Genomic DNA, 27,672 nt, shown 5'->3' on the forward strand with positions numbered 1-27,672 from the left:
TGACACTATCAGCCGTCCACGGGCCTGTTGGTAGGGCGCTAACGTTAGCTATTTACTGACAATGCTACAAGAGAGTGATGTACATTTCTACAGTAAAGATATCCTAACATTATCAATGAGGGCCGTAATTTTTCAGGAACAGTAACTTTACAGAAGGCACGACAAGTGAATTTTGTGAGTATATGAGAACTGTCTGTTTAGTTAATACGGTTTGTAGTTAGAGACGGAAAGAGAACCAGCTAGCCATCGTTAGCTCCTCCACTGACTTAGCGTTAGCTGTGACACCTGACAACCAGCCATCTCATCTCATCACTCTGCCTCAACAACCAAAACAGCTTTCAGCGCAGTTACTGAGGTCCTTCCGTGTGCTCAGTGTGAGGCTAAGCGACTGTCCGGCGTGACTACTTCACAAACAATTCACATTTTCAGGATAGACGATTTTTAAAGGGCTAAAATACCTGCTGCCTCCTCCAGATCCTGGCCGCAGCGCCATCTTGATAACAGCAGTCACTAGTATGACGATGACGTCAGTCGTAACGACGGATACGAGATGTTTGTTTCCCTGAGTTTAGCCTGTCAGGCACCGCTCTCAGCTCCCGACAAGACCGACAACTTTTGCTGCAGTAAATATAATTTCCAGCAGGTGTCGGTATTTATTTTTAATTTGCAGCTTTGTTCATCGCCTAAAAAACATTCCCCAGGTAAGTTATGTTTGTCTTAATGACCCGCATGCAAGTGTGTGTGCAAAAAGGAGGACAGAGATATCCCAGCAGAGGTACGGGATTAGACTGGTCTGTGATCACTTCACTGTTCACTGCAAGTCTTTTGATGCAAGTCTTGTCTTTTGCATGTTTCATATATTTTACCTCATCAAGTGCAAATGTTAGTTGCCCATTATTTTGAAATGGGCAAAAAGAGTAAAGCAGAATATTTTTAACATAATATTTAATGCAAACTTAGCTATTACAAATGTTTCTTAATCGGATTAAATTAGTGCAAAAGTTTGCATCCCCCCTTGATAAATAAATCAAAATAAAATGTATTTATTTATCGCGAAGAATCATTTGCAACAGTTAATTGTGCATTAAATTTTATCTTGATGAAAAAAATCTTTGTTTATCTCTTTTTACCATTTAAAAATCAAGGGGTACTAATTTTTGCAGACAACTGTATCCCACGTTGTCAAGGTTTTACTGGATTCTTGAAACACTGAGGCCTTTGTGGGTCCAGACAAATTGATTCGGTTGGCAATTTCATTGTAACACCAATGACAAGGAGAAACCTCTTTGGCATTGTCTTACCGGTGTTGTGAAAGATTTACAGCTTAATGACGGCAGTCTTACATGGGATGACAGGCCTCCCCGCTATCCATCACCTGATCTGCCGTCAACCTTTATTATCCCCCAGCTCTATGATTCAGAGTCATATGCAGGACAGGGAGACATATGGAAACATTTAAGGTCCAGTGACTGACAACTTCTAAAAGGAAGTGGTATTTTAAATTACCAAACAAAAACCCATTTATTTATTATATTTTAAGCAGGTGATAACAATACTGTGTGAGACATACTTTTTCCTCTGATTTAATTTATTCTTTCATTTTACAGTAAATTATCTGTAGTTCACTTTTATTTAATTATAAGAACATGGCTAAGGCTATTATTGAAGACAATAGAGTTTAGCGTTTTTCCAACTAGATTGGAACATCCTGCATTCAAATAGTTTTAAAACATATGGGGCGACTGTGTTGCAGGAAGGTAGAGCGGTCGTCCCCAATCGCCCCCTTGTGTGTTCGATCCCTGGCTCCTCCGGTCACATGTCTACAGAAGCAGTGTAAAGCGCTTTAATTGCCAATAGGTAGAAAAGCACTATATAAGTGCAGACCATTTAGTATATGTGGGGGATTTCATAGGCTTTAGAGTACATATACATAAGTACATTCATGCTAACTGACGACACTGAGATAATGTCCTCATTGTTTTTTGTATTAATTAGGTTTTATTAAACTGAGGAAACATTGATTCTCTCTTCTTAGACATAAATCTGCCCTTTTTTTTAGATTCTGGGCTCTGGTTTTTTATTTGTATCTTTATGTTAACAGTCTCAATGGGAAAATAGTAATAATGCATTTAGCTCTGTAATAATGTACAGTGTGCATGTATAACTAATCAGTGGAATGAGTAACATTACAGTAACACGGAAGTAATTAAAGAAAGTGTAAAAAACGTAGTTAACTCTTAGTTTCAGTGGTATTTTTATTTTTTTTTAATCTAGCCAGCCCTGCCTTTCTTACTTGGAGCATGGTGAACTTGCTTTAACTCCTTTTTTTTTTACATTTAATAAAATACAGCAAGTATTGTACATCATTTTTGAGATAAGCTCCATAACTTATCCTAAAGTAAGCTGTTGACACCTCAGAATGTCCGAAAACAGTGATTCCTGTCACTATACAGTTATAATTTATGCATGAGGTTTCCAAAAAAAGTGGAAGTGATATTAAATTACTCTTCTGCTGCATATATACACTAAATGGTCTGCACTTAAATATAGTGCTTTTCTACCTATTGGCACTCAAAGCGCTTTACACTGCTTCTTAGTCAACCATTCACACGCACCGATGGAGGAGCTGCTATGCAGCTGGCCAACATTCACCGGGGGCAACTAAGTTTCAGTTCAGTTCAGTTTCTTGCTCAAGGACACTTTGAAACATGACTGGAGAAGGCGGGGATTGAACCAACAACTGCAAGATTGGTGGACAACCACTCTACCTTCCTGGTGGTGCATGTAAAGGCAGTCTGTCAGTCAGTGCATCAGTAGCTAATTGAAGGCCTGGGTACATTGATGTGGAGTCTCATGGTACAGCTGGCTTTAAAAAATTGCATACTGTAGCTTCAAAATGTACAGTACCAGCTGCTCTTTCACATAAGTGGGGCAAATAAGGACCAAAGACCAAAATTTTTGCCCCTGGGCCCCCTCGTTGGTTAATCTGCTCATGTCTATTTAGGCTTTTAACTTAGGTAAAAATCCCAATTAGACATGATTTAGGACAGATAAAAGGATGAATAGAATTTGTTTATTAGTTGTTTTTTAGTATCAAACTCAGCAGCACAAACATTATTCTACACAGTAAAGTTTAAACATCCAAGTGAAGCCATGCAACCAGGTTTTACATTTCTCAGGGGAGGGGGACTTTTTTATTATGTGCAATATGTTGTTGATATGTTTATGTGAGCTCATTACAACAGTTTTGATTCTTTTCAATTGCTTTTAATTGCGTCTATTGAGACAACATTACTTTACTATTAAAAATTAATTAGGCCTCATCAGTCTCCCTTCCCCTCCTCTTCTCTGAATCCATTCATAAGCATTGGAGAGCAGAGCAGGACTCCTTCCCTGCTGTGTGTCCTGGGTTTAGCTGGAGGCCGGTCGAGTTAGTCAGTCATGTTCCCTCGATGGTTGAATCTGGACTGAATGTGGGTAGCCCTCCCTAGAAGGACCCTCCCAGGTCCAGCAAAAAAGGTGAATATTAACCTAAGTCCCCTTTTAGGCATCCTACTATTTCCCATAAATCATTAACCTGTTCAGCATCAAGCCCTTGACAGCATCAGCATGACAACATCAAGCTGTCAGGATTTGTCTAAAGCAGGCGCCTCAGATGCAGATGTGAATTTAGGACTTGTTCCAAGGTTCCCGCTGGTGACATGCAATTTTGACTCACACAAACTCATTTGTAACACTTTACTTCCATTTGTTGTTTACACCTTATGATTTTTTTAGTAAAAAGTAAAATCACACATAGAGAACCATAAAGAAACTCCTCAGATGCTTTATCTTATTTTATTATTCTAAGTTTCTTACTAGATGAGGTCCTAGAATTTAAACCTGTCTTCTGCAGGAATTGTGATATTGAGAGTAAATGATCTTGTGTAGTTTGTTGATTAGTAAATGAAATGAAATAACTGAATTAAAAATCTGAGGATTCATACAACTTGATTAGCTTAACTTGATTTATTAATAAACAGTAACAATACAAGTTTTACAAGATTCAATCCAACTTAAAACAAAATGGTGACTGCTAATGATCTGAATTGAATTGAGTAAAATCCCGAGATCAAAAGCCACCTATCTTTTCATGAGTGAAGCCAAGCTGTCACTGTTGGTGGTACTGGTTGCCATGTACAGTGAAGGGGACTGACTAGAGAAGCCTGAATGATATCCATGATTGTGCAGGAGCCCAGCAGAGGCCTCCTTGATCAGAGCTATTGATGGAAGACTCCTGTCAGAGCAGTTCCATACATGTGTATGTATTTCTCCATAGAAAGGTTGGAGTAAACTCTGGTCACAGTGACCAATTAGTCCTGGCAAAGAGTGGCCTTCTGACCCTTGACCCCTGCTGGGTAGTCTTATCCATTAACCCCTTGGGCCTCAGCTGGAGTTGATGTAGTATCCTTTCTTCTGGTTCTGCTCAACACACGGTCACATTCACCCTGCAGCTTCCACTTTCTGTCTCTTTGTCCCACTCCTCTATTTTCCTCGTGCGTCAGCCAGCGTCTCACATTGACCTCTCATGCCCTCTGCTGTCAATTGACTTCCATGAGAGCAGCAGACAAATAGTTACACACTTGCTAGCAGTGCTTCTTCTGGACTGTTTCTCTCTTTGTCGTGCAATTCATGTTGCATATCTGTCATATTAATTTCCTCCATTGCCCTTATTTAATACTTTTTTTTCTATTGAGCTTTGAAAATATCTTTTGTAGATTACTGTTAATATATTTATTCAGTAATAACAAGATTATTATTAGATGACAATCATATAATGTTTTCTCAAATTAATTAACAATCTCATCTCTTATCATCAGTTGCAGCCATAGATGAATTTGTGAACCCGGGTGTTAGGCACAGGTCCAGGGAACCCATGGGCAAGAACCTCTTAAAGAACTGTTCATATTTCTTGCTCTAAATAGTTAGCTTAGAAGACAGAAATTGATTTTAAAAAGACACATAACCCAGATGTGAAAATTCATGTGCAAATCCCCCTTCGCCTTTCTGCAAAAAGGGTGGCGAGGCCCTTTTTCCTGTTTGTTTCCAGCTGCCTATTTTCTCATAATCTGTATGTTTTCAACGATGAAAGGGACCCGCATCGTTGTTGAAAACCTCAACCTGCTAAAAATAGAATTTTAAAACCTAAGTAAAAAGGAAAATATCATTTGATATTTCAGAAATTTTCTCCATAATAGCAAAACACTTCAGAGATTTGTGTTCCTCTGTAAAAATGTTTATTGTCCATGTTTATTGTTGATCATGGCCCGTATTAATCTTTCCCATGGTGACCACGGTCCATGATACAATTATACCACCAGGTCAAGAACCTTTATTTTGACCTGTGTGTAAAACATGTGCACAGCAGGATCGAGGGTCAGATAAGAAATTATTTTTAAAATTACGTTTTTGAAAAATCCATCCACAATTTTGTGTAATTGATGAAGGGATAAGCATCAGCAGTTTCCTGTATGTCAGAAGAGTGGAACTTTTTTTGACTGACATTTGCCCAGAGAATATCTGTGACTCATGTCTGGCCAGAGTAACGCAGCATCAGTTTTGAGTTTGCTACGCTCTCCTGCCTCAGAGACATGCCAGTCGTCTCACAGGAGGTAACTGGAATGCTGGTGATTTTCTCTTCCTTCAGAATTTTGTTCTTTGATCAGCTACGGTACCGCAGCAGATCGTTGGGGTAGAGGGGATGATTATCGTAGAAAACTGAATCAGCTCTGTCCTGAAGACAGGTTGAAGTTTTTCACTTTAGACTGTTGGAACATGGCTAGGAACCAACATTTTGGACGTAACCATGAGTTTCATTGCTCCCTGTTGAAACACATTCAACCGATGACTTAGTAAACAATAAGACTAACTGAAAACATTCTTTCCCCTCAGAAATGTACTGTGTCAGATTAGTAATAAATTGCATGTGGCAGGCCGTCCAATCTGAAACTTTATGTTGGTATTACATCAACAACAACAACATCAAAAAAAGGCAATAGTGGGAAAAAGAAGCCATGCTTCAAACCCTCTATAATATTACACTTTGTAAAGGGAAAATCAATCCAAGCGATTCAAAACTGGCCAGCAGATAAACTATTAAAGCACGACTTTGTTCCTAAAATAACAAGACTTAAGAGTCAAGCAGAGTATTCTGAAGCCTGAACAAGATAATAAGCCTCATGCAATTATCACTAACTGGCCTGCAAATGTAAACTTTATTTGCAGCTGTAAAAGCCTTTAGCACATGCATTCTTCAACCATTCATCCTGCAAATGGACTGAGTTTGTGTTGAAACCCTAACTCACAGCTAACTTAGAGAGTGTTGTACTTTAGGCTCTAACAAATGCTAATTAACTTCCTAGTATTTCAGCTTCTTTTAGAAGAAAAGATTAAAAGAGACATGGGTCAGATCTTTAGAGGCTTCATGGGTCTGCAAATCAAAGCCTTCATTGAAAACCAAATAGAGCAACATCAGTGGATTACAAGGCTTTGCCCTGCAGGACTCCATGAGGGAGGCTGCAGGTCAACACGGGGATAGGAAACGCAGAGCATTGTCAAGTTACAGTACAGAAATCCCAATCCAGTTAATTTTTACATCTGTAAGTACTTTGTCATTTCTGTCATTCTTTCACGTGATGCAAACTTTAAGTTCAAACTTAACTTCAAAAGTATTGACATTTTACTACTGAGACAGATAAGAAAGTATAGGTTTATTATCTTAATCTAATGTTCTGTTGAAGTGGTAGTCACAATATTCTTTAGTTGTCTTTTTATTAATTTAACGCAGTTTTTTCTGCAGTTTTTAATTGGTTTGTTGCCATCAATAAAAGAAAGCAGCTATAATTAGTATTTCGACATTAACAAATGATCACATGACCAGGTGTACAGGTCCTCCCTCATAATAGTAATAATGACTCCGTTTACTGTTTTGGATCACAAGTGGACAGCACAAAATACAAGTGTTAACAACCACCAAGACGGACTGTAATCAAATCATACAAACCACTTGCCAAGGTGGTTTGGGATGAATCTCAAAGCACATTGGACCTTGCAATCCCAAATGTAGATGCATTTTAAAACCAAGTGAAAAAATTGGTCAATTATTATCATCTAAAGTTACAGTTCCTCTTTGTCCATGTTAGGCCTTTTGTGTGGAGTCTGCATGTTTCCCCCTTGCATGGGTTTCCTGTCCAAACACATGTATGTTAGGGAAGCTGGTGACTCTAAATTACCCATAGGTGTGAATGTGAGTGTAAATGGTTGTCTCTTTGTTGGCCCTGAGATAGACTAGAGACCTTTCCAGGGTGTACCCTGCCTTTCTCCCAATGACAGCTGGAATAGGCTTCAACCAGATAAGGGGTTACAGATAATGGATGGATGGTTTACAGGTCCCCTCAACTCTAATGAGCTGAGCTTTTGAGTCTTTAAGCTTCTTGTTTTGGTTTTCCACCTGTAACTTTATCTACCTATCTGTGGCACTTCAGGGAATCACTGGATCATCAATCATTTATTTAATTTTATCACTCAAATGATAATGATACACAGTTACAGATGTCATTGACTCCTGAGGATTTCAGTCCATTAGTTAATCTTGTCAGTGGTCTCAGTGACATTAAAGACTGGATGCCTGAAAATTCCCTCCTGAGAACATTTTGTTCTTGGCCTTAAAATATTGTAGGAAAGTTACAAAGTTTGGGATAATTAATGTTGCTGACCTTAGTTTTTTAAAGCATTACAGCAGTGTGATTTAGGAATTGTGCTATCATCCAAAAATATAATTGTACTTTAACAAGGTTATAATTTCTCAGTTTTTAAGTTGAAACTGTCAGAAAGGTGACAATTCCACTATGTGTTTATTATGAGGTAAACGTCAATCTATAAAAAGGTTTCTCTATATATACTATAAACAACAGCCAACAACATGTTCATTTTTGGAAAAAAAAACTTTTACTTGAAATATTTTCTCAGAAAGTATAAATAATGATTTATGATTGATTTCAATTTTATACAAAAATAATACATTACATGTAGGAGGGAAAAAAATCATGTCCTGCCACACAAGTATGAGTGCCCTCTGATCCAATGGCAGTAGATGTGCCTATAACAGTCACAAACCAACCAACACAATAATAACAATGTAATGACCTAATATTGAGGAGGAGGCTGGATCTGCCACACTTATCATACACAAAATTTGATAGTCAAAATAGCTTTTTTGTCTGTTTTGTTTAGAGTGAAAGGAAAGTTTGCTAATCGTGGTACCTATTTCTAACTTCCCTATATATGTCCAGCTTGCTTTACTTTCTGTCTGAACACAGCTTAAAATCAAATCTGTATTAAAACAACAGTAAAAATCTGAACACAGAAAAGGTTTTAACTTGCTATTATTACTTGCCCAAGTAATGCAGACCTTTTACAGGCCTCTTCCAAAACAGTGATGGAGGCCAAAATACACAGTCCTAAATTTGTGCCAAAAAAACGATTAAAGGTATTTCTGAAGGGAATATAAAGCCTCAAACTTCTGAAGGAGTCACATTTCATCAATATCTTCTAAAGGAGGGACTTTGAGAGTAAAATTACTTTAAATTAGGAAGAAATCCACTTGATATAGTGCACTCAGCCCGATAAATCCTTACTTGTTACTGTCCATACAAAATGAAATACATCTTTGCACGGAATAAGAACTGTGGATTTTGACCCCTATCACTTCCATTGTAAGGGCTTTAATAGAGGATCAATGAATGGCTGCTATGAAAAAGAACAAATGGCTACAGCAAAAAAAAATACAATAAAAAAATAAAATCTTCCACTGTTAATACAGGCACCTGATTATTGTTTTAATACAGACTTGTAAAATTGTGAACATGTCCTTTACTACCGTTAGCGTGGGTGTATGTTCTCACAGCAGCTGCTTGTCTCCCCACACACTCTCAGTATTTGTGGATTCCTGTATGATTAGAGCAGCTGCTGTCACAACATGGTGCTCTTTCATGTGTCTCTCCTTCACAAAATACCAAACTAATGTGACTGTTTTGTTTCTGAATACTTGGCAATATTTTCATTCTACACTGCAGGGGTTTGTGCCATGATTTATAATGAGGAGTTATTTGTCCTATTTAGAATCTCTTCATATTGTGGCAGGAAGCAGAAGAAGGAGGACTGGAGCATGGAGGAGGAGTCCCATTCCTGAAATTCACCTGAGCCTGTGTGCAAACAACACTCAGAGGTTTCCATAGAAGGAAGGCCACTTTTCACTATGTGTGAGTCAGTCCTCTCCCACAAGGCAAGACTCGGTTTAAAGATATGGCAGGCTAGCTTTTGAGACATTGTGATGAATAGAAGTTGTACCTACACTACGCACACAATCATCCATCTGCTTTTGTGTTATTTTCCAGGCAGCGTAATCAACAGCAACTTCAGCATATAATAACTGTTTGTGGCGTCACTGGTTTTCTGCATTTTCCTTTTTATGTCCCAAGAGTGTGGAGTCCAGTCATACAAAGCATTGCATACTCCTATAGTCTTATTGCATAGTCCTTTCAAGATTGTCAAAAGTCTTTTCAATCACAGTATACACATTGAACTCAAAATAACCAATCCCTCATCATCTGCACTAGTACAGTAAACTGAGTGTGAAAGGATAACATGGAAGACTCCTACAAAGCCCATTAAGAATGTCAAATTTCATGCAAAGGATTGATACATGTTTTTTTGCGATTGTCACACAATTCTGCTCATATTCAAAGGCCTCTGGGTAATCTGTGTGAGTGAATCGTCTTCACTGAGTCCTTCAGCCTTCACAGAGGCTCTATACTCTCTCAGTGCATCTTCACATTTTGACCCTAAGTTTTCCTAGAGCCTATATTCAGGTCCATACAGTTTATGAGCCGTCTCCGGGGCCTTGCTTTTTTGTTCCTTTGTAATGTCAGAAAAAAGGAGTTACCGTACATGTTAAAAAAGACGGGGGCATGAAAAAAACGAATACTGTTTTCAGAAATTGTGTCATAATCATACATCCTGGTTGATCATGTGTGTATGGCAGAGGGGAATCCGGTCTCCTCACTTTCAGGTGCAATGAGGTTTTTGTTTTTTTTCCTTTCTAATTTTCACCGCACGTCTCAACGTCGTTACTCCTCTCGTTTGTTGACTGACTCATCATCTAGTGTGCCGTTGCTGGTTATTAAGAGTTGTCATGGTTACCAAGGTGAGAGGATGGAAAAATGTGCTCTGGTTGCCGGGCGCCGAGGAAGTCAGGTGGATGCTCTCACCAAGCTTGAAGAGGACACTGCAAAGGAAAAGGAGACAAGTGTCAGACAAAGTAGGCCTGGATTACATAAACCAATAAATACAATCTGCCCAGTAACAAAGGTATATGTGTATGTAATGTGCATTTTATCATAACAGCAATCAGACAAATGAAAGCCATAAAAATTTCATTGGTGGAACCAACTATGTCTTACTTTATGCTACTTTATTTTACCATGTTCTGCTGCAACTAAGTGAAATGATTATTTGATTGTCCCTATATTTGCACATTTATTTTATTTTAATTAAATAATCTTACTTACATTGTTGCAATTCTGTGTTTACATAGTACTTTTTATTTGATAGATTTTAAATATTTTACTCCAGATTGAAACTGTAGATCAAAAAACACTTGGCACATTGATAAAACATGAAACATTGTTATAGGTTAAACTACTAAAAGTACTAAGAATTAGTTCCACCTTGACCAACAACATAGTTAAAGTGTCGTTTACATCTTAATAAATCAGTCATATACCAATGACATAAAATTACAAGGTCTATTTTAAAATACACTTTATTGTTAGTGTTAAGGCACTTAATACCTAGCAGGAGACTCAAAATCAATTCACCCTGTCACCCAACCGTCCCTCTCACTGCTCTGTTGTGCTCTGCTACACAATGCTTTACCCAGTCCTTGGATCGTTGTTACTATGAGCATATTTCTAATAAAAGGGAAAGGTTACATACTTTAGTATATATACATCTACTACTACAAAATAGTTTTTCAATCAAACCATCTAACAAATAGTATCTGTGTAGCTTTTTCTTCTACACCATAAATCTCCAATCTCCAAAAAAACAATAAAGGCAGTAAGATGGGCAGTTGTTTGATTTATTAATCCACAACTACCAAATGCAGTATTTTCCATTTACTGTACAAGGACAGGAGTAGTAATTACTCAAACCATAACATTTGAGGTAACAGTACGTCTTTAAAGACACAAGTGTGAATTGGTTTGTACAAAATGATTTCATCATTAGGCACTGCAGTAAGTTTGGCGTGGAATAACACAGAAAGGGCAAGAAGACAGTAAAGTACTGAGGATGGATAAGCAAATAGTTCCTTTTGAGTTTTTGTGGTATTTGTTTGTAAAAATGTGAATGTGGGACATTACTTACAATGGAGTGTTTTTATAGTATAGTATTGCTACTTTGCTAAATGAAATAATCTGAATTCCTCTTCCACCAATGCTAAATTCACCACCCAGGCACCGTCATGTGCCACACCTGACCACATATACTACTTATCCTTCTTGGCCTGACTCTAAAATGTCTTGTCTCTGTTGAAATATTTTCCTTTTAGATTGTTTGTCAAATGTTTTTCCCCTGCATCTCCAGGGGTGGAGGCAGGTGACCCTGGCATGCCCCTGCAGCTAGCAAACAACATCACCTGATAAAGCTGACCTGCAGCTAAGACCTGAGTGATCAAATCTGAGCTACGAGTTGAGGTGAGTTTTAAACAGAGTAAAGCATAATGGAGGTTTTCTTGGTGAACAATGAGTGTTATTATGTCTGAGCATGCAGGTTGTGTCATGAGAGGAAGATGACGCCGTTCAAATAAAGTCTTGATAAGTAAATCCCTGGCAGAGCCTGCTATTTAGCTGCTCTTTAGATAAACAGGTTAGTGAGACTCCACAGGGTGAGGATGTGTTCAAGGGGGTACAGCCAAGGTTTTATAAAGTAAAAGAATTAATAATGCTTTATCACAATTATAGTTTGAGCAAAGTTCAGTCTCTTATAATTCACTTTTACTTTAACTGTAATATTTTTGTATCATAGTTTTGGTTCTTTTACTCAGATCACTACTTCTTCCCTTTCGCTGGGTACAGCTTTTCTCAGATTCTCCAAACTCCATGAATCGGGCACCGAGTTACACACTGAGCAAAATGTGTCTTTTTCACAGCCTTTAAGAGATTTGCCTTGCATGGGCTCACCATGGTCTGAGCTATCATCCCATCAATCCATCGGTCTGTCAGTAGCAATAACAGGCACAAACATATTCTGTCTCAGTGTGGGAAATTGAGCGTGTGAATGCACCACAGACAACATTTCAGGCTAGAGCGATCACCATGAGCAGGGAGAAGTAGGAAAGAGGAAGAGGGTAATTACCCAAACAAAAAAGTAACTCCACCCCCACCCCGGTGTATCTCATCTCCAGCCTCACTGTAGCATGGAGGAAAGAAGCAGGACAGAAGGCTTGAGAACTTTGATCAAGAGTGAGGCTCATTTCCTGATCGCAGAGGAAACTCTCACCAGGAGAAAGTAAAAGGAGGGAGCGTTAATCAAGAGGCGTTCAGGGTGAGGGCACATGTGATTGATAGACTATGTAAGAGGAAATAAGAATTCCCAGGAGTGTGCTATCCACATATCTGTCCTCTCTGTTAATTTAGAGTCAAAGGAAAGCAAATGAACATCAGCAGCCCCCCAAAAAAGCTCTACAAAGAAAAAAAAAAAAAACTGTGAACAGCAACGTAAATGATTTTTACTCATTTTGTGCTGTACTGAACTAATAAAATTGTATTTACCCAAGAGAGACCCCCAAGTTGCACCATCTTGTTTACGGGAGCATCCTAATGTGACAGGAATTAAATAAGTCAGCACACGTTCATAACACACACAGACACACTGACACTTTTCCCCCACTGTGCCCTGCAGTTAGCGTGTGCTTTGATTTGTGTGATTTTTGTGTATCAACAGTTAGGAGTGAGCTGATTAAAGTGTCATTTCTCAAAACAGACAGTCCCCCCTGTTGCAAAATGTAAGAAATACTCAGCTTTGGATTACATCAAAAGGTACAATAATGTCTCATTCGCTCTGATTCTCATGCAAATAGGCTCATAATGACAACTTGGATTACAATGTACAGTGATGGGTAGATGAGACGAGAAGGTGCCTTTAACTGTGGCTGCAAGATGTGATGTGGTGTGTTGTGGGTTAAAGACTGACCGTCTTGCTCGAGGACATGGAGCTCAGGGTGCTGATGCTGTTTGCGTCTGTGACCACCATGGCCGAGGGGAAACGTGACGGGTGGGAATATTGTGGGGGCTCCTGCTTGTGAGGATACACTGCAAAGGAACACAAAATAAAACTGTCATGTCTCCACCATTGCAAAGAATGAAAACTCATTATATTTGAGGGTTATATCTAACACGCTTAGAGCTGCTCCACAGAGATCAAAGTGAGAGGAACCGGCAAAAAGTGATTAAACGTTCAATTTCAGTGACCAGAGCGTAATGCAATGTCATTACAGGCTCTGAATGTTTGTGTTCATCATTAAGTGCAAAATCACTTTCTTCTAAAGATACTAAAATATGTTTTGTAGAAAAAAAATTATTCTGCTTTTCAATAAAGTCCGGAAACTCTGGCTATAAAGAATAGATTTTCCTTCTCTTGTGGGCAGAAGTTCATGTCTGCTCATGCACGACAACTCAAACCTAGTAGATAGATCACAGCCTGGTGGGTAGGGTGGGCTTTTGGCTTTAACTTATAAACGACTGCCCTCTCTATGTACCTTTTTGGCTTTCAAACAAGGGTCAAGACCCCCCACACCACCACAACCCCATACCCCCCAATACATTCCAAAGATGACTCTCTCTGAGAAGTCACAAGCTGATCAACTGCATAAAAGTAAGTCTGTCTACACCAAATTATTTTTATTTTTGTCTGTGGTTTCTCCTCAGAAACTGCAAGAATATTCATAATATTTTTTTAAAAGTGGAACAATTTAATAAGGGGGGAAATCATGGTGTTGAATAGCTCGTTACAACTACTACTGTGCTTCCTAACTACATGCTTTGAGCTCTAGATATGACTTGATAAGTCAGTCGACTGATAATCAGCAACTATTTTGATAACTGTATAATCATTTCAATATTTTAGGGAAAACTTTAAAGTACTTGTTACAGGAGATTTGGGGCTTAGAATATTATAGTGAGCATTTTTTTTTACTTTTGGGGTGCATTTTATTATTTATTTATTTCAGTGAAGAGCCAATCATAATATAGGAAGAGAGAGTACTAGTGGCATGTACTATAACCATTGGTCCTTGAAAGTGCCCCCTTTTTCACATTTTACTATAATTGTAGACAAAACAATTACTCAAAACAGCACGTTTAATAATGACTGCTTATTGCATAGAAAATCATTGATATAAATGATTTACAAAACATAAAGGACAAGGAAAATGTGTTACTGACTGTGCGAGTGTGTGACGGTAGCCATGAATGGCTGCTGGCTCATGTGGCTGGGAGATTGCTGCATCAGGCTCTGCTGGTGAGGGCTGTGGAGCTGCTGGGAGAACTGCACCGGCTGAAGAGTCGCAAGACTGCCTGCCACGCTGTTGATCACTGGCACCGTCTGAGACTGCGACGTGTTTAAACCTGTCAAGATGCAACCAGACCTTGGTCAAACCATGTCATGATAACATATATTAAATCACTTCCATTGTCCTTTCTGTGATTAGTTACATGGAGGGATATAGGACTTACTCTGTGCTATGGCCATGACTCCCGACAGAGGCATGATGAGGTTCTGTGTCTGCTGATGGCTGTGGTGGGAACTGTGGATGTTTGTAAGTGTGCTGACTGGGGGAAGTCCTCCACCTGAACCTGATATCTAAAAAAAGACGGAGGAAATAAATTAAACTGCCACACTGCTTTATAGCTGTATAGTTGTTGTAACTGATTGTAACCCTGAGCGTTATAAGGGCTTGAGTATCTGCTATGTCAGTCCGCATAGATCCATCTTCAAACTGAAACAGATGTCAGCAAAACAAACAACAGGAAATAATGTTGACTCAATTCTTTTGTATTACATTCTGCTTGTGAAACTCGACTCATACACAGCACACAAGCAAATTCTGATAAGGATGACACAGAAAAGAAGAAAGTCATACTAACGACGGCAGCAAAGAAGACTGTGTATAAGTTTGTGCAGCACGTTGACAGTGTTTGTAACTGTGTGTTGGTTTAGACAAATCCTTAAGTGCCTATTTGCACATGACAGCTGTACCCAAATCACTATCTTTACAGTAGTGGCTATCTGGATCGGGGTCCTCCCAAATAGTGGGGTGAATCTATTTGATTACTGCCAGCTTCTCGCAGAGGACAGAGCAGCTAGACCACATCTGCAGATATGAAACAGTCAGCTCTAACCAGCTGCACACCACATAACCTGCTCGTGCTGTGTCATCTGTTTCACATTTAGAGCACAGTATTCAACTGGTACAGATGAAAAGTAATGATGCTTTTCGGACCCTGAGCAAAATAAATTAGTTAAGTACATGGATTTTGGACTGCAAGGTATTTTAAGACTCTGAAACTTTGACAGAATACATGTCTCCAAAAGTACTGCTGCACCACAACTCAAAATCTGTGGGCTCATGCACAGGTTTCCTTGTCACTGATCAAATATTGGACTAGGGCAGAGGGGAGTCTGAAGCAGAAAAAACAAATCAGGCGTCATCTCTCTGGCAGAACAAGTGGTGCCCCACCTGCAGCTCCTCTTTGCAAGGCATTTAATCAATAAGAACATAAGGTTTCTTTGTCAGGTTTATTAGCTGAGAGATGAACATGCCTGGTGCAATCTGGTGAAGGTTGTGTGCTAGTCCAGCCATGGCCTACCACCCTGGCTCCACCCTCCAAACAGAGCAGCACAATGTGCTAATTGTTGACTCTTGCCAGTGGGAACCTGCCCTGTACATTTATGCTAAACGCTGACCTGTTCTTATCTAATCGGAGGCCACGAGGGCCTGGGTGTGTTCACTCACCATCTTGGCATCAGGTGACAGCAGACTGTGGCTGTGGTCCAATCCACCCGGAGACACCTGCTGGTGCACTGACTGGCTCGTTGCCATCGCATTGGTACCGTGGTGACTGATGGTCGTTGAGGAGGTGACCTCACCCGGGCCTTGGCTGTAACGCACTGAGAGAGAAACGCAGAGTGTTAGTGTCGCGGGTCTCAGCACCCAGCTGCTGTGTGCTCAAACTATACCTGTTATATAGGCCAGAGAGATAGCAGCACAGGAGTTCAACCAACCAACCAACCAACCAACCATACTCACCTGCTCTTTGACTCAGACAGGGTAGGACAGAGCAAACAAACACAATGACCTGTCCACGGCTGCTATCTGTGTAGCTTAGCCAAGGCCATTCGCTGTGTACACAAACTCACTACAGCACAACTCCCATCAGACTCTGTGATCAGCACACAAATGCTACTGATGATGTGCGTAATTACGTCAGCATCAAGTTCACCCGTGGTGGAAGTATGCAGATCCTTCACTGAAGTGTGGGCACCGTATAAACTTCAAAAGGTACGGGTCCCTATAAAAATTGTAAAAAGCACCAACGTTCTCCCTGTGGTGGATACAAAAAGTCTGCACATCATTGTTAAAATGCCAGGTTTTTGATGGTACACGAGACAACTGAGTATTTAACACCAGTTTAAATAGGATTGATTAATTCTAAACGCAGCAACACCCAAATTATAATAGGGTTTTTACACTTATGCAGCCATGTTATTTTTATTTTTTCCCATTTTAATTGAATTGTTGATAATGGGCCACATTAAAGGTGAAACAATTCCGTAGCGATTAATCTTGGTCAGATTTTTTTTACATCTCAAAAACCTAACATTTTATCTGTTTTTTATGTCCACTGAATATTAATGTACTGTTGCCCATATAGTCGGAATTAAATATTTTTTACCTCTTCACCTGAAATTATTGTGACAATGTGATTTATTCTTGATAGATAAAGTGTATATCTTCCAAATATGTCACAGTGAAAATTAAACCACAATTAACTTTGGCATTTGGGATTTTCCCCCTTATTAAAAAAACAATTATGAAGGAATGTGTCTGGAAACAAAATTATACTAACGTATGGACAACAATGTGTGTGTGTGTGTGTGTGTGTGTGTGTGTGTGTGTGTGTGTGTGTGTGTGTGTGTGTGTGTGTGCTAGCAACTGTATTTACAGTTGATTCTAGCGATTCCTTTCCAAACAGTCATAAAATATATCTAAGGGATCACAAGACTGGCACCGTAAAGCAGAAACACATATTCACGTGTTTTGTTTTTTGTTTTTGTTTGTTTGTTTTTATTATTCTGATGTTTTTGTGTGAGGAATATTACACATTTTATCCTCATGTGGCCTAAAACTCATCAGAGGCGTCTGTATTGTAAGTATCTTTAAATATTTTAAATTAACTAGAAACTATAGTAAAGCTTTTTCTCCCATGAATGTATTAAACTGGTGATTACATTATCTGGAAATGTAAATGAAGTTAAAAAATCTACTCAAAGAAAAAAAAACATGAGAGTCATGATCAATCTGTTTGCTTCAGCCACCCCGCTCTCTCCCTGCATCGGCTACACTCTGCTACACTCCTCCACACTTTGCGCGGTGCTTCAGGTAGTTGTCATTAGAAAACCGCAATAAATGAAATTGCTGCCAAACTCACTACTCATGCTGAAAGAATTTAAATTCTCTAAATATTTAGAAGTCAGAACTTGCTCAAAAGCTTTCAAATGTAAAATATCTCTGCAGAGCTGCTGGTGTTGTTCAGTGAGTAACAGGATACTTCGACACATAATGAGAAGTTCTGAAGCATATTCATAGAAACAATATCTGAAGAATTATAGCTTTAAGTACACGTGCTTAAATGTTCATTCTAACACTAAATTTCACAGTATTTTTTCAAAAATGTCCAAATTTCCAAATTAATTTGTAAACACAGTAAAGTTTTCAATGTCACCAACCAATGCATAGGCTCTTGCCTCACCACCCCTTCCCCCACAACTGACAATCAAATGCATGTTTGCAGATGTAGGCCCCCTCTGATACCAACACAGTAAACATTACACAATTACAAGCAATGTCAAACACATTCTTATCCTGTGGTCTCAGCCCCACACAGACACAGGGAGAGCGTCCCTCCCTCAGTGACAGACTAGAGACAGACGCTGTTTACACTCAGATTTTACATTTTCCTCAAGCACTCTGTCCCTGACCTAGGTAGGACAGCCAAAGTCGATCAGACATGACAGGAGGCCTCAATATAAATAAGGGGCAGACACTGTCGCTAAATGTGAACAATAATGGGAGCACTGAGTTTCTGCTGGGATCACGATGCACTTGTAGATGTAAAGGTTTGCTTCAGGGAAATCTGTCAAAGAAAGCAAATCATCTTTGAAAATCTTTAAAAAACATATCTTGTTTCAGTTGTTGACTATGTATAAATTTGTATGATCCAACTCGTTTGCAAGAGATTAAAGGGATAATTGTAATAATTTGATTATGAGACTGTGAAGTTACAGCCACTAAACTGTGAGCTTTAATTAACATAAAGTCTGGAAACATTGAGAACAGCCTTGTCCAAAGGTAATAAAATCCACATCTTCCTAATGAATGAATGTAATAATTAAAAAAATATTAAAATAGCAGCTATAACTTTTGCTAATGGGAGAGAGATTTCGTTACCTTTGGAAAAAGCTAGGCTACCTGTTTCTGACCTACGTTAACTGTCTGTGGCTTCTCATTATAAGCAATATTGTCAGGTTCATGAATATTTAAGATATTGACATGGGTCTTTGACAGCAACACATTTGTAACAGAGCTGTAAGGGTTTGAATCTTTATGCTAAGCAAAGCTGATCCTTGAAGTAGCTTCCTGCAGACATGAGATTAGTTAGAATATTGTCATTTCACTTAGAGGAAAATTAAATTAAGCATCTTTCTCATAATGTTCAGAGATACTTAAAATACCAACCAGTTTTCTTAAAAATCTATGTTCCTATACAACTAAGCTGCAACCCCGATGAGTTCAACATTATTATGCTCTGACTCAGTGTATTCGTGAATAAATGAAAGAATGCTTTTATTAATGTAAAGGGACTTGCAAGGAGGTGGTTGGAGTGGGTGGTGGGCATACAAAGTGCATGACTGTCATACCACAGACCCTAGATCATTTCCAGAGTCCTGTGTCTGGTTAGAGGGTTAGAATAGGTTAGAATAAGAGAAAAATCTTGAATTTGTTCCAAAAACATTTTTGTGTGAAGTGACTGTTACATGTACAGTCCCTGATTCTTCTCTGACCCTAACCAGCTGCTGGGAGTGTGTAAACACAACCATAAAATACTTTAATACCACTGTAGTCAAACGACATGTTGTACTGCAATATCGTAAATTTCAGCAGAAAACAAAACAGGATAGTTTACTGCAACATGAGATATGTTGGCAGATTAAAATACATCGTCCGATAACTTTTTATTTAAATGCTCAATGCATTTGCAACTCGCAATTTACTTATCCTGTTTATGTTTATTAAAAAAATGCAATCTGGTTGTAATTATGTTCTTCTGAAAAACATGATTGTGTTTGCAACGTCATTTTTATAAGAAAGGGTTGAAAATAAAGATCCAACCATGTCGGTCACAAGGCTACAATTCATTGTCTTAACTACCTGTCCTCCATTTTGTTCAGCCCACAGACTTCATATTGTTTCCTGCAACATACTAGCGACTGCACAACACTCCACCGTGCCTTGTAAACACTGTTGCAGAACAATAAAGCACTCAATTGGACTCATGACCCCCATTGCCACACAATAGAGGTAGAGTCATAAAAAGGCAGTTATCTCAGAACTGGACAGCCTTTTAAAGTGTCAGCAGGAGAAAAGGATGCTATTCAGGCCAGTTTGGTTTCTTTGGGTTCAGTAGTAATTCGAGGTGCAGGGAACATTGGAGTAAAGATGGAGGACTTCCTACTGAGAACAGAGTGTTTTAAATCAGGTTGAGCCTCACGAAATTCCAAATCCTGCCTTCAAATTGAAGAGGGTAAAAGTAAAAATTGGCTTTGATAAGGTGGGACACTGAGGAGTGCTCTTCGAGAGCAGGAGGAGGGCGAGAAATCCAGAAGGGGAGTGGTAGCAAGGAGCTTCAGCAAGTTTAAAAGGCTCAAGCTCCCTGTGTGACCCATGTAATATCAAAGCCTGCCTTTCCAACCCCAGGCAGCGCTCTTTGTAGTGCTGCTGCATATGACAGACCTCCTGGGTCTCCGCAGGACGTATCCAGTCTTTTCTCTGTGGCTCTCTGTGAGGCATTGAGCACAGCAAAGTGCAGAGCTAGGCCATCTTTTCTGTATATGTCTCTGTTTCAAGCTAGCCTGAGGTGATGGGGAGCAATGCAACCCACAGACAATCCCCCCTACTACTGTATCTGATCTGGAACTTCTGACTTTGCTACTTTTGAAATGTGCACAAGGATGCAGTTCAGCTTAGCCAGCACCAATTCAATTTTATGGCTATTTCAACTCCTCCTACTTGTACCTATGCTAGAAGTAATCCGATTGTTTTTACTTAAGTAAGGGACAATAAAATAACCTAAATACAATGTATAAGAATGCTGCAAATGCTGTTTAGAACTCAATATCTCTTCACCAAAGTTAGTTCTGCTAATGGAGTCTAAGTCACTGTCACTATCAGCACCTCTCCGTAAAAAGAAGTTTTGGAGCAAGCAGTATTTTACTGTTGCAACTGTTCAAAATAGAATTTTAATAAATAGTTTGGCCCAGTAGTCCCAAACCTTAGAATCGGGCCTCCTCCAAACACGTACTACATATAAGAATATGGGAATATAAGAACTAGTAATGGTTCAAAAAAAGAAGAAAAATTAAGTGTTGTTAATTCATTTACATTTCTTTTTGTGGACAACACTGTTTGTGTATCTCAAATATTGGATCATTTTACAGCTTTGGGATTCAAAGATTTAGCAAAATGAAACAATTAGAGGGAAAATGTCTCTCGCTTCAAATAACTCTTGCTTACACTCTCCTTCAAAATAAAATGCTTTGAATCAGAAGGCTTACTTGAGCACCGTAAAAGTTATTGTTGGATCAACAGTAGGTAAGTATTGCACAGGAAAACTCAGGTGCTTTCTCACAGATGCCATCTAATATGTAATCTGCCATAAGATGGCTTTCATTTCTGAAAGTGAAATAGGTCACCACCAAAACTGGCTGTAACACTGTTTGACTGCCTATTCAGTTGTGACCAACTGACCAACGAACCACAACAGAATCAATAAAAACTCCCCAAGTAAATGGAGATTCTTTGATCTGACCCAGCAGTGACCTCTCTCGTATGACTAAAGGTGTGGCGGTACTTCAAGTAGGGGGGTTACTAGCTTTCTCTATAGGGGAAGAAGGGGTCATCAGTCCTGTCTGGTCAGAAAAGAGCGAATACCCCAGTGGACAGCTCCTGCTGCTCCGAGTCTGCGCCCAGCCTCAGCAACTATACTGCTGCCCATAAAGGTGAGGGGGAGGCTTTAAAGCCAGTCCTCCTTCAGGCCCAGCAGAGATAAATGAACCTAGGTTACAGTCACTTCAGTCTTCCAATACACCACAGACAATGGGACCCCCCGCTGAGGTAGAGTATAGAGAGTAGAAGTCAGAGGAGTCCCTTATCAAAGGCCTGGGAGATGTAGTAGCAAAGGATTTTAATTGTCCATTAAGCATGCATAATACAGGCCGTGCCCTGGCAACGCAATGAGATACCCCGCTGGGATATTATTGTCAGGCCAGGGGCTGACACTGAAAAACAGCTGATGCTGTCAGCAGGATACCAGCAGGACACCTTGTAAGTAGCCAGCTGAGGTTTTTTTTTTTCTTTGGGGGTGTGTGTGTGGGGGGGGGGGGTTGCTTTCCACCATACACACAGATCCATCCTTTCTGCCGCTACAACCTTATCGCTGACCCCTCTGGCTTTGCAACCTGAGGTCAATGCCTGGTCAGGTGCTCTGAGCAAGAAAGAAAAATCAAGCAAATAGACAATCCACAAGTGGGACTTGCTCTTTATCCAAAGGTTAAAGAGCAAGCAGTTTGTCTTTCCTTCAAAGCTCGTCTTATGTTCGAACATGAGAGGACAACAATAGGCTCTGAGTGAGTCTCTCAAATCACAGTTTTATGGCTGGTGAGTGATGGTACAGAGGATAATGCTCGGGGAGGCCTATCAGCTTTGGTTTTATGTCGTATACAGCAGGTAAACTGAGTAAGTACTAATTACTTGAAACGCAAACATCAGGTCAGGGTGAAATGGTCAGAGAGGTAATGCTCAGCATTTCCTTGTTTTGACAACACCCTAAGCTGAGCCATTAGCAACCTGTGCACGAGGAGGAAATATGGAAATGACAGCATTACGTTAAGGTAATGTGGATGTGTCTGAAGTTCCTCACTGACCCTGGCCTGACCCTGGCCTGTCACAGGATTGCTGCCCTTTGTGTCATGCTTCTCCATGCTGACTTTGGAGTGGAGATTGCAGGTACAATGTGGATTGTTCTCAGTGTGTTTTCAAAGATCAGAATAACAATGGCATTTGCTCAGCTCACTCACTCACACTCATTGATCACTTGCCCCCCCTCTCACCACCACCCTGCCTCTCTGATTCTGATCACATCAAACGTGCCTCCAACCTTTCTGAGTGTACTTTTCACATCGTGTGCATTTATTTCTGTTCCCAGTCATAGTGATTTTTTTTTAACACCTACAATAAATCTGCACACATTGCATTTGCACCAAAGAGAAAAAAGGGCATTTAAGGCAACGCCACCTGGCATCTTACTGGGAGGTGAAGTGCTGGCCTGTGGATGATGTGGCGAGCTGTGTGAGAGCAGAGGGTTGATGCTGTGGGGCGGCGCAGTGATGGCGTCCATGGCCAACTTCTGCCTGAAGGCTTCCTCCTTACGCCGGTTGGCAAACCAATTGTACACTCGCACTTCTGTTACCAGATTAGAACCAAGGCCCTGAGCTTTGGAGGGGGAGACACCTCTCTGAAGACACTCAGCTCTGCAGGAAACAGACGGACAAGGTGAGTTATTTGGAGATTATATTGTTTAGGCGACACTTCTCTATAACATAAAGCGTCATGATTATCCACCTGTTGCATTCTTCCACCAAAGCCTCCCTCTCCTCCTTGCTGGGGTTCTTCTGACGTTCATAGGCTTGATACAGGATTTGCTGGGATGCAGGCCCCCATTTGAATCGGTTGCGTCTCATTTTCTTGCAGGACGGTTCAGTACTGACCTCATCACCATGCTGACTCATGCCCTGACCAGATGAGTTGAACTCTGGGAAAAAAAAAACTGGATCCTGATTGCCTTTGTCGGTCAAAAGGCCGCCAGAACCTTGTGTTGCCTGGTTGAACTCTGCAAAATAAGAAGAGATGCATTCAGTAAACCTGATGGTGGTTTCTATCCATCTTTTCCTTTCATGATGCATTATGATGTCTTCATCATATCAAGAATAGGCCTTCTATATGTAGGTGGATGGAGTTATCGTTCAGCAAGATGGGGAAATGTCAAATCCAGCTGCATATCTACAGGTTTGAAATCCAAATAAAGCACCGTGCTACTGCCAACGACAAATTACGGGCTGGGGCAAAGCTGTGAGAAACTCAAATATTAACTTACGTCTGAGAATTTCCCGCTGTTTCTTGACATACCAGGTGTAGAGGGCCGCTCGCTTCTGTGTTTTCATGGGCGTGCCTTTGTTGAGGTGCTGGGAGAGGTGAGATTGGTTCAGCCCCGTGAGGTCCACCACCTCCCTTTGGGGGATGTTGTGCTGCTGCATGTAACCTTTGATCATGCGGGCAGCGCGCCATGGATCCTCTCTGGGTTCAGTTAAAACACAGAAAACAACTTCTAAGTTCAACACTCAACTTTGCGCAGCTTTCAGAAGGAAGTGGCAGTAAAAGCACCTTTACCTAGATATAAATGGTGACTTATACTAAGCAATGAAATCAGTGTAGGCTATAAATAATGTCTTTAGGTGGGAGGAAGGATTTTTGTAATGTTAAAAGTTTCAAAATAAAAGAATTTCAAACAAGCAGCTACTCATGAACTTGTTCCTTCCCTTTAGCCTCACTGTTTTTCAAGGCCTCAAGTTTAAAGGTTCAGTAAAGACAATAACTTCCCTTACAGACAACCCGTTTATCACTGTAGCCTGTTCAATAGGCTGTAAATATTTTCAAAGGGTGGTTCAAGTGGATTCAGGGAGACTGGGAAACTTCAGCTTTGTGTTTTTCCTCTTAACTTTTCTTCACCTTTGAGAGTCAGATTAGATTTTTTTTCACATGCCAAACCAACACAGTTCAGTGAAATATACAAATGCATAGGACTCCAAAACATGTAAACAATTATACGCTAAGTTCGCAAAACTTCTAATCAAACTCCTATTGTTTTGAAAAAAAAATAGGAAAACATAAAAACTTTTAAAATTCTTTAGAATAAAAATTGTCATCAAACTACTTGTTTATTTATGATCAAGGGCAATTTCAAAAAACAACAGTCATATGTTGGGGATATTAATGGCAAAGAAAGCTCAATAAAACAAAAAAGGCCTAATTTGTTCAAAGAAATCGCGTTCAGGTTTGCCCCCATATAATTATCAATAGAGCATTTAAATCGTGTTCCTACCTGCAGCATCAGACCGTCACGTTATTCGCTGTGCGTCAAATGTTTACAGCAACACGCAACAAAAACTAGTTGGATGTCAATAGCGGGCCCAGACACACTGCCATCGGTAATTATAGCAAATATACACACGTCTGTTTGTTTTGGAGAATGTGGAGGCCTACATCTAAGTCTGCGGGTTAAGTGGGAGATGTTAGTTTATAACTTTTGACAATGAATAACCAGATCTCCATTCACTCTAATCACACGCCACTGTGTATCTTTCAGTTGATGATTTATAGAATAAAATTAATAATAACTTAACTACACGTGGGTTGGTTTTGATATTCTTCCGGTGCAGTGATAGCCTAATAAATATTAGTTTTACAGTGGTTTTCAAGTTGTCTGAGTGGAGATATAAAAAAAAAAAAAACTGCGACAGACGTGCGATGTCCAATTAGGAAAGTATTTTTTTTTCCCTGATGCGTGAATTAAAAAATAATGCATAGGTAGGTTTTAAGATTGAACTAGTATTCAATCAATATACTTAATATTTATCAAAAATGTATTATTATTATTATTATTATTATTATTATTATTATTATTATTATTATTATTATTATTATTATTATTATTTTAAAATTAACTAATGGTGCTGTGATATAACTTTATTATTTTGTGTCCACAACTTGTGTGGATTCTCTCTCCTCATTTAGCCCCTTGTCGGATTTTTATCGTAGAGAGGTGGAGTATAGTTAATAATAAATAGATCTAAGTTCAGCTGATATTTTGCAAAGGTAAAGAAATAATAATCCATGTGGATAATTAGTAACCAGAATGTCAAAACTGAGTAGTGGCGGGTTATTTTAAACCTGTAAACAAAGTGGGAAAGTGTTTTCAGAGCATAAAGGCCTGTTGGTGTTAGATTGACGGTAATTTGTTTAGGTTTTCAAAGGCCGACGACTTAAAAATGAAGAGGAGCAGAAAGGGTTATGGAAAATAATCATCTCGGAGCGCGTATTTTCACTTTCTCATTTCACCCTTATGCTACCACTGTTAAACCACTTTTTCCCATTGTGGTTTAAGCTGGTTTAAGTAAAGTTAGCAGACAAACTTACGCCAACATGCGCTCCACCTCCGCCCTTTGCTCAGCGGCCTCCTCCGTGTTGAGCGACTGGAGCTCCTTCAGTATCGGCGGGGTGTCGTAGTCATCCCCGTCCTCGGAGGCCTCGTCCCCGGACAGCTTGCCTTTGCTGTGGCCGTTGGTGAGCGTGTGGAAGACGGGCTTCGTGTCGGCGTCCACCCCGTTCATCTTCTCGCTTTGATGAGCCACGGGTGACATGGGCAGACTCTCCATTTTTACTCCAAAGCCCGGCGGGCTCGGGTCCAGATCATCCAGGGCCTGGATCAGAACATCTTTGGTAACTCCTGAGTCCAGCAGGGCGCTGAGGAGCTCCTGCTGCAGGGATGTGAGCTTGGATACCATTTTAGAGAACATTAAAAAGTCAACATAGGCCTGCTCTTTGCGCGCTGCAGCCAGGGGAGAAAGGTGTGGAGAAAGTGGAATAACCTGGCAAGAAAAAATAAAGTCCCTTTCTTCCTCTTTGGTCCAGTGTTGTGGGGAGTTTACGGCTGCTGACACCTGCTCCGAGAAGCTTCTTTACTTCCCTGTTGGAGGGGAGGATGGAGTTACTTTTGCCATGATGCTTTCTGGGCGCAGGGGCATATAAAACATGGTAATGAGTGGGCCGGCTGATGGGAGCCTTTATGTAAATCCACAGAATAAGGCCCGCTCTGGGTCGAGGTAGACATGTGTTTACACTGCCACACTGCTGCTTTTATTGGCTCCCCTTATCAGCAAAAGTTTCATGGACTTTGGACTTTGTTGTATATGCCATAAAGACTTCAGAGAAAGCCTATTCACATCGATGGTTTGAATACTTTCAGTCCATTTTAGGTTCTTTTAAATCAGTGGTTGGAATTGTTGAAGAAGTTCTGGGACATAGCACTATACTGTAATTTATTAGTTGTAGCCTGTTTATTGGACTTAGTTTCTGTTTGTTTGTAATGACTGAAGTGCTGTGTCATGATTACTTACTAATGGGCGCTAATGAAGTGTTACTGGATGTTGTTGTGCTTGTTAATTCAGCTGATTGTTTCCATTAATGAAGCCTAATAACCTGCATAATGGGGCCAAAAGTGCAGGAAGAAAAAAGTTTAATGTATCCAACCTGTTTTGAATAAAGCATCCAATAATAATATTTAAACTTGGAGATGATTATTTTATTTATCTTTTTTAATTATTTGTGCTTATTTTACTACAATCAGACGAAAGTGTATTCTTTTATATGTATAAATATTGACGAGAATCTATGTTTATTAGGTTTCATATTGGTTTCTTGTATGATCAGCATGACTTAATATAAACTATTGAAAATAAGAGACTACTAAATCATGAACTCAGCAGTTTAGAGAAAGAATGAGGTTGTGAGGTTTCACAATCAGATGTGAATTTAGCTGTTCACCTTTGCATCCCGGTGAAAATCTTTTTTTAATAAATCAGTAATAACTTTCCATTTAGCTACATGTTTTTTTGCATTTAAAGCAGACGCGCTCTTGATGTGGTGCTGAGCCCTGGAGCAAACGTGTCCAATCTGACAAAAAAGTTCTGGTAAACAAACTAATTTTACAAACGTTAATAAACAATAGTTTTTTATAGGCATTAGATGGTTATACCATAAAGCCTCAAAAGTCAAATTAAATTCAGAGGAAATACATCTTTGAACGTGAGATAAAACAAAACTCACCTGTCCATGTGTTTCATTCCCAAATCATTGTTGATGATTTATATGAGTCTGTATGTTTCTTATGGGTTAAAATA

General features: G+C 39.6%; 2 protein-coding genes across 15 annotated transcripts in view; both read right to left on the reverse strand.

Annotated features, from left to right (window-relative positions):
* The window catches only part of synrg (synergin, gamma), a 39,850-nt gene extending 39,306 nt beyond the window's left edge, over positions 1 to 544 (reverse strand). For all 11 annotated transcript variants that reach the window (XM_067506669.1, XM_067506667.1, XM_067506666.1 and 8 more), the window contains exon 1: positions 459 to 544. In XM_067506669.1, coding sequence (XP_067362770.1) covers positions 459 to 493 — 35 coding nt within the window. In that variant the 5' untranslated portion in view covers positions 494 to 544. The remainder of the gene's footprint in view (positions 1 to 458) is intronic.
* Positions 545 to 7,963: 7,419 nt separating this feature from the next.
* hnf1ba (HNF1 homeobox Ba) lies at positions 7,964 to 26,577 on the reverse strand. 4 transcript variants are annotated; one of them, XR_010914687.1, is made up of 11 exons: positions 25,910 to 26,577; positions 23,811 to 24,010; positions 23,279 to 23,546; positions 22,964 to 23,187; positions 16,115 to 16,269; positions 14,835 to 14,961; positions 14,544 to 14,726; positions 13,294 to 13,412; positions 12,873 to 12,917; positions 10,890 to 11,009; positions 7,964 to 10,324 (listed from the first exon to the last, which is right to left on the reverse strand). XR_010914687.1 is itself a non-coding variant. In XM_067508028.1 (10 exons), the coding sequence occupies exons 1-10, from the start codon at positions 26,287 to 26,289 to the stop codon at positions 10,304 to 10,306; spliced, it is 1,722 nt and encodes a 573-aa protein (XP_067364129.1). In that variant the 5' UTR covers positions 26,290 to 26,577; the 3' UTR covers positions 7,964 to 10,303. The 4 variants fall into 4 exon arrangements, 2 of the variants coding, with proteins under 2 accessions (XP_067364129.1, XP_067364130.1); XR_010914686.1 differs by having other exon boundaries at positions 22,952 to 23,187; XM_067508028.1 differs by lacking the exon at positions 10,890 to 11,009.
* Positions 26,578 to 27,672: the final 1,095 nt, after the last annotated feature.

Source organism: Channa argus, chromosome 6, assembly GCF_033026475.1.
Source record: "Channa argus isolate prfri chromosome 6, Channa argus male v1.0, whole genome shotgun sequence".
NCBI lineage: Eukaryota > Metazoa > Chordata > Actinopteri > Anabantiformes > Channidae > Channa > Channa argus.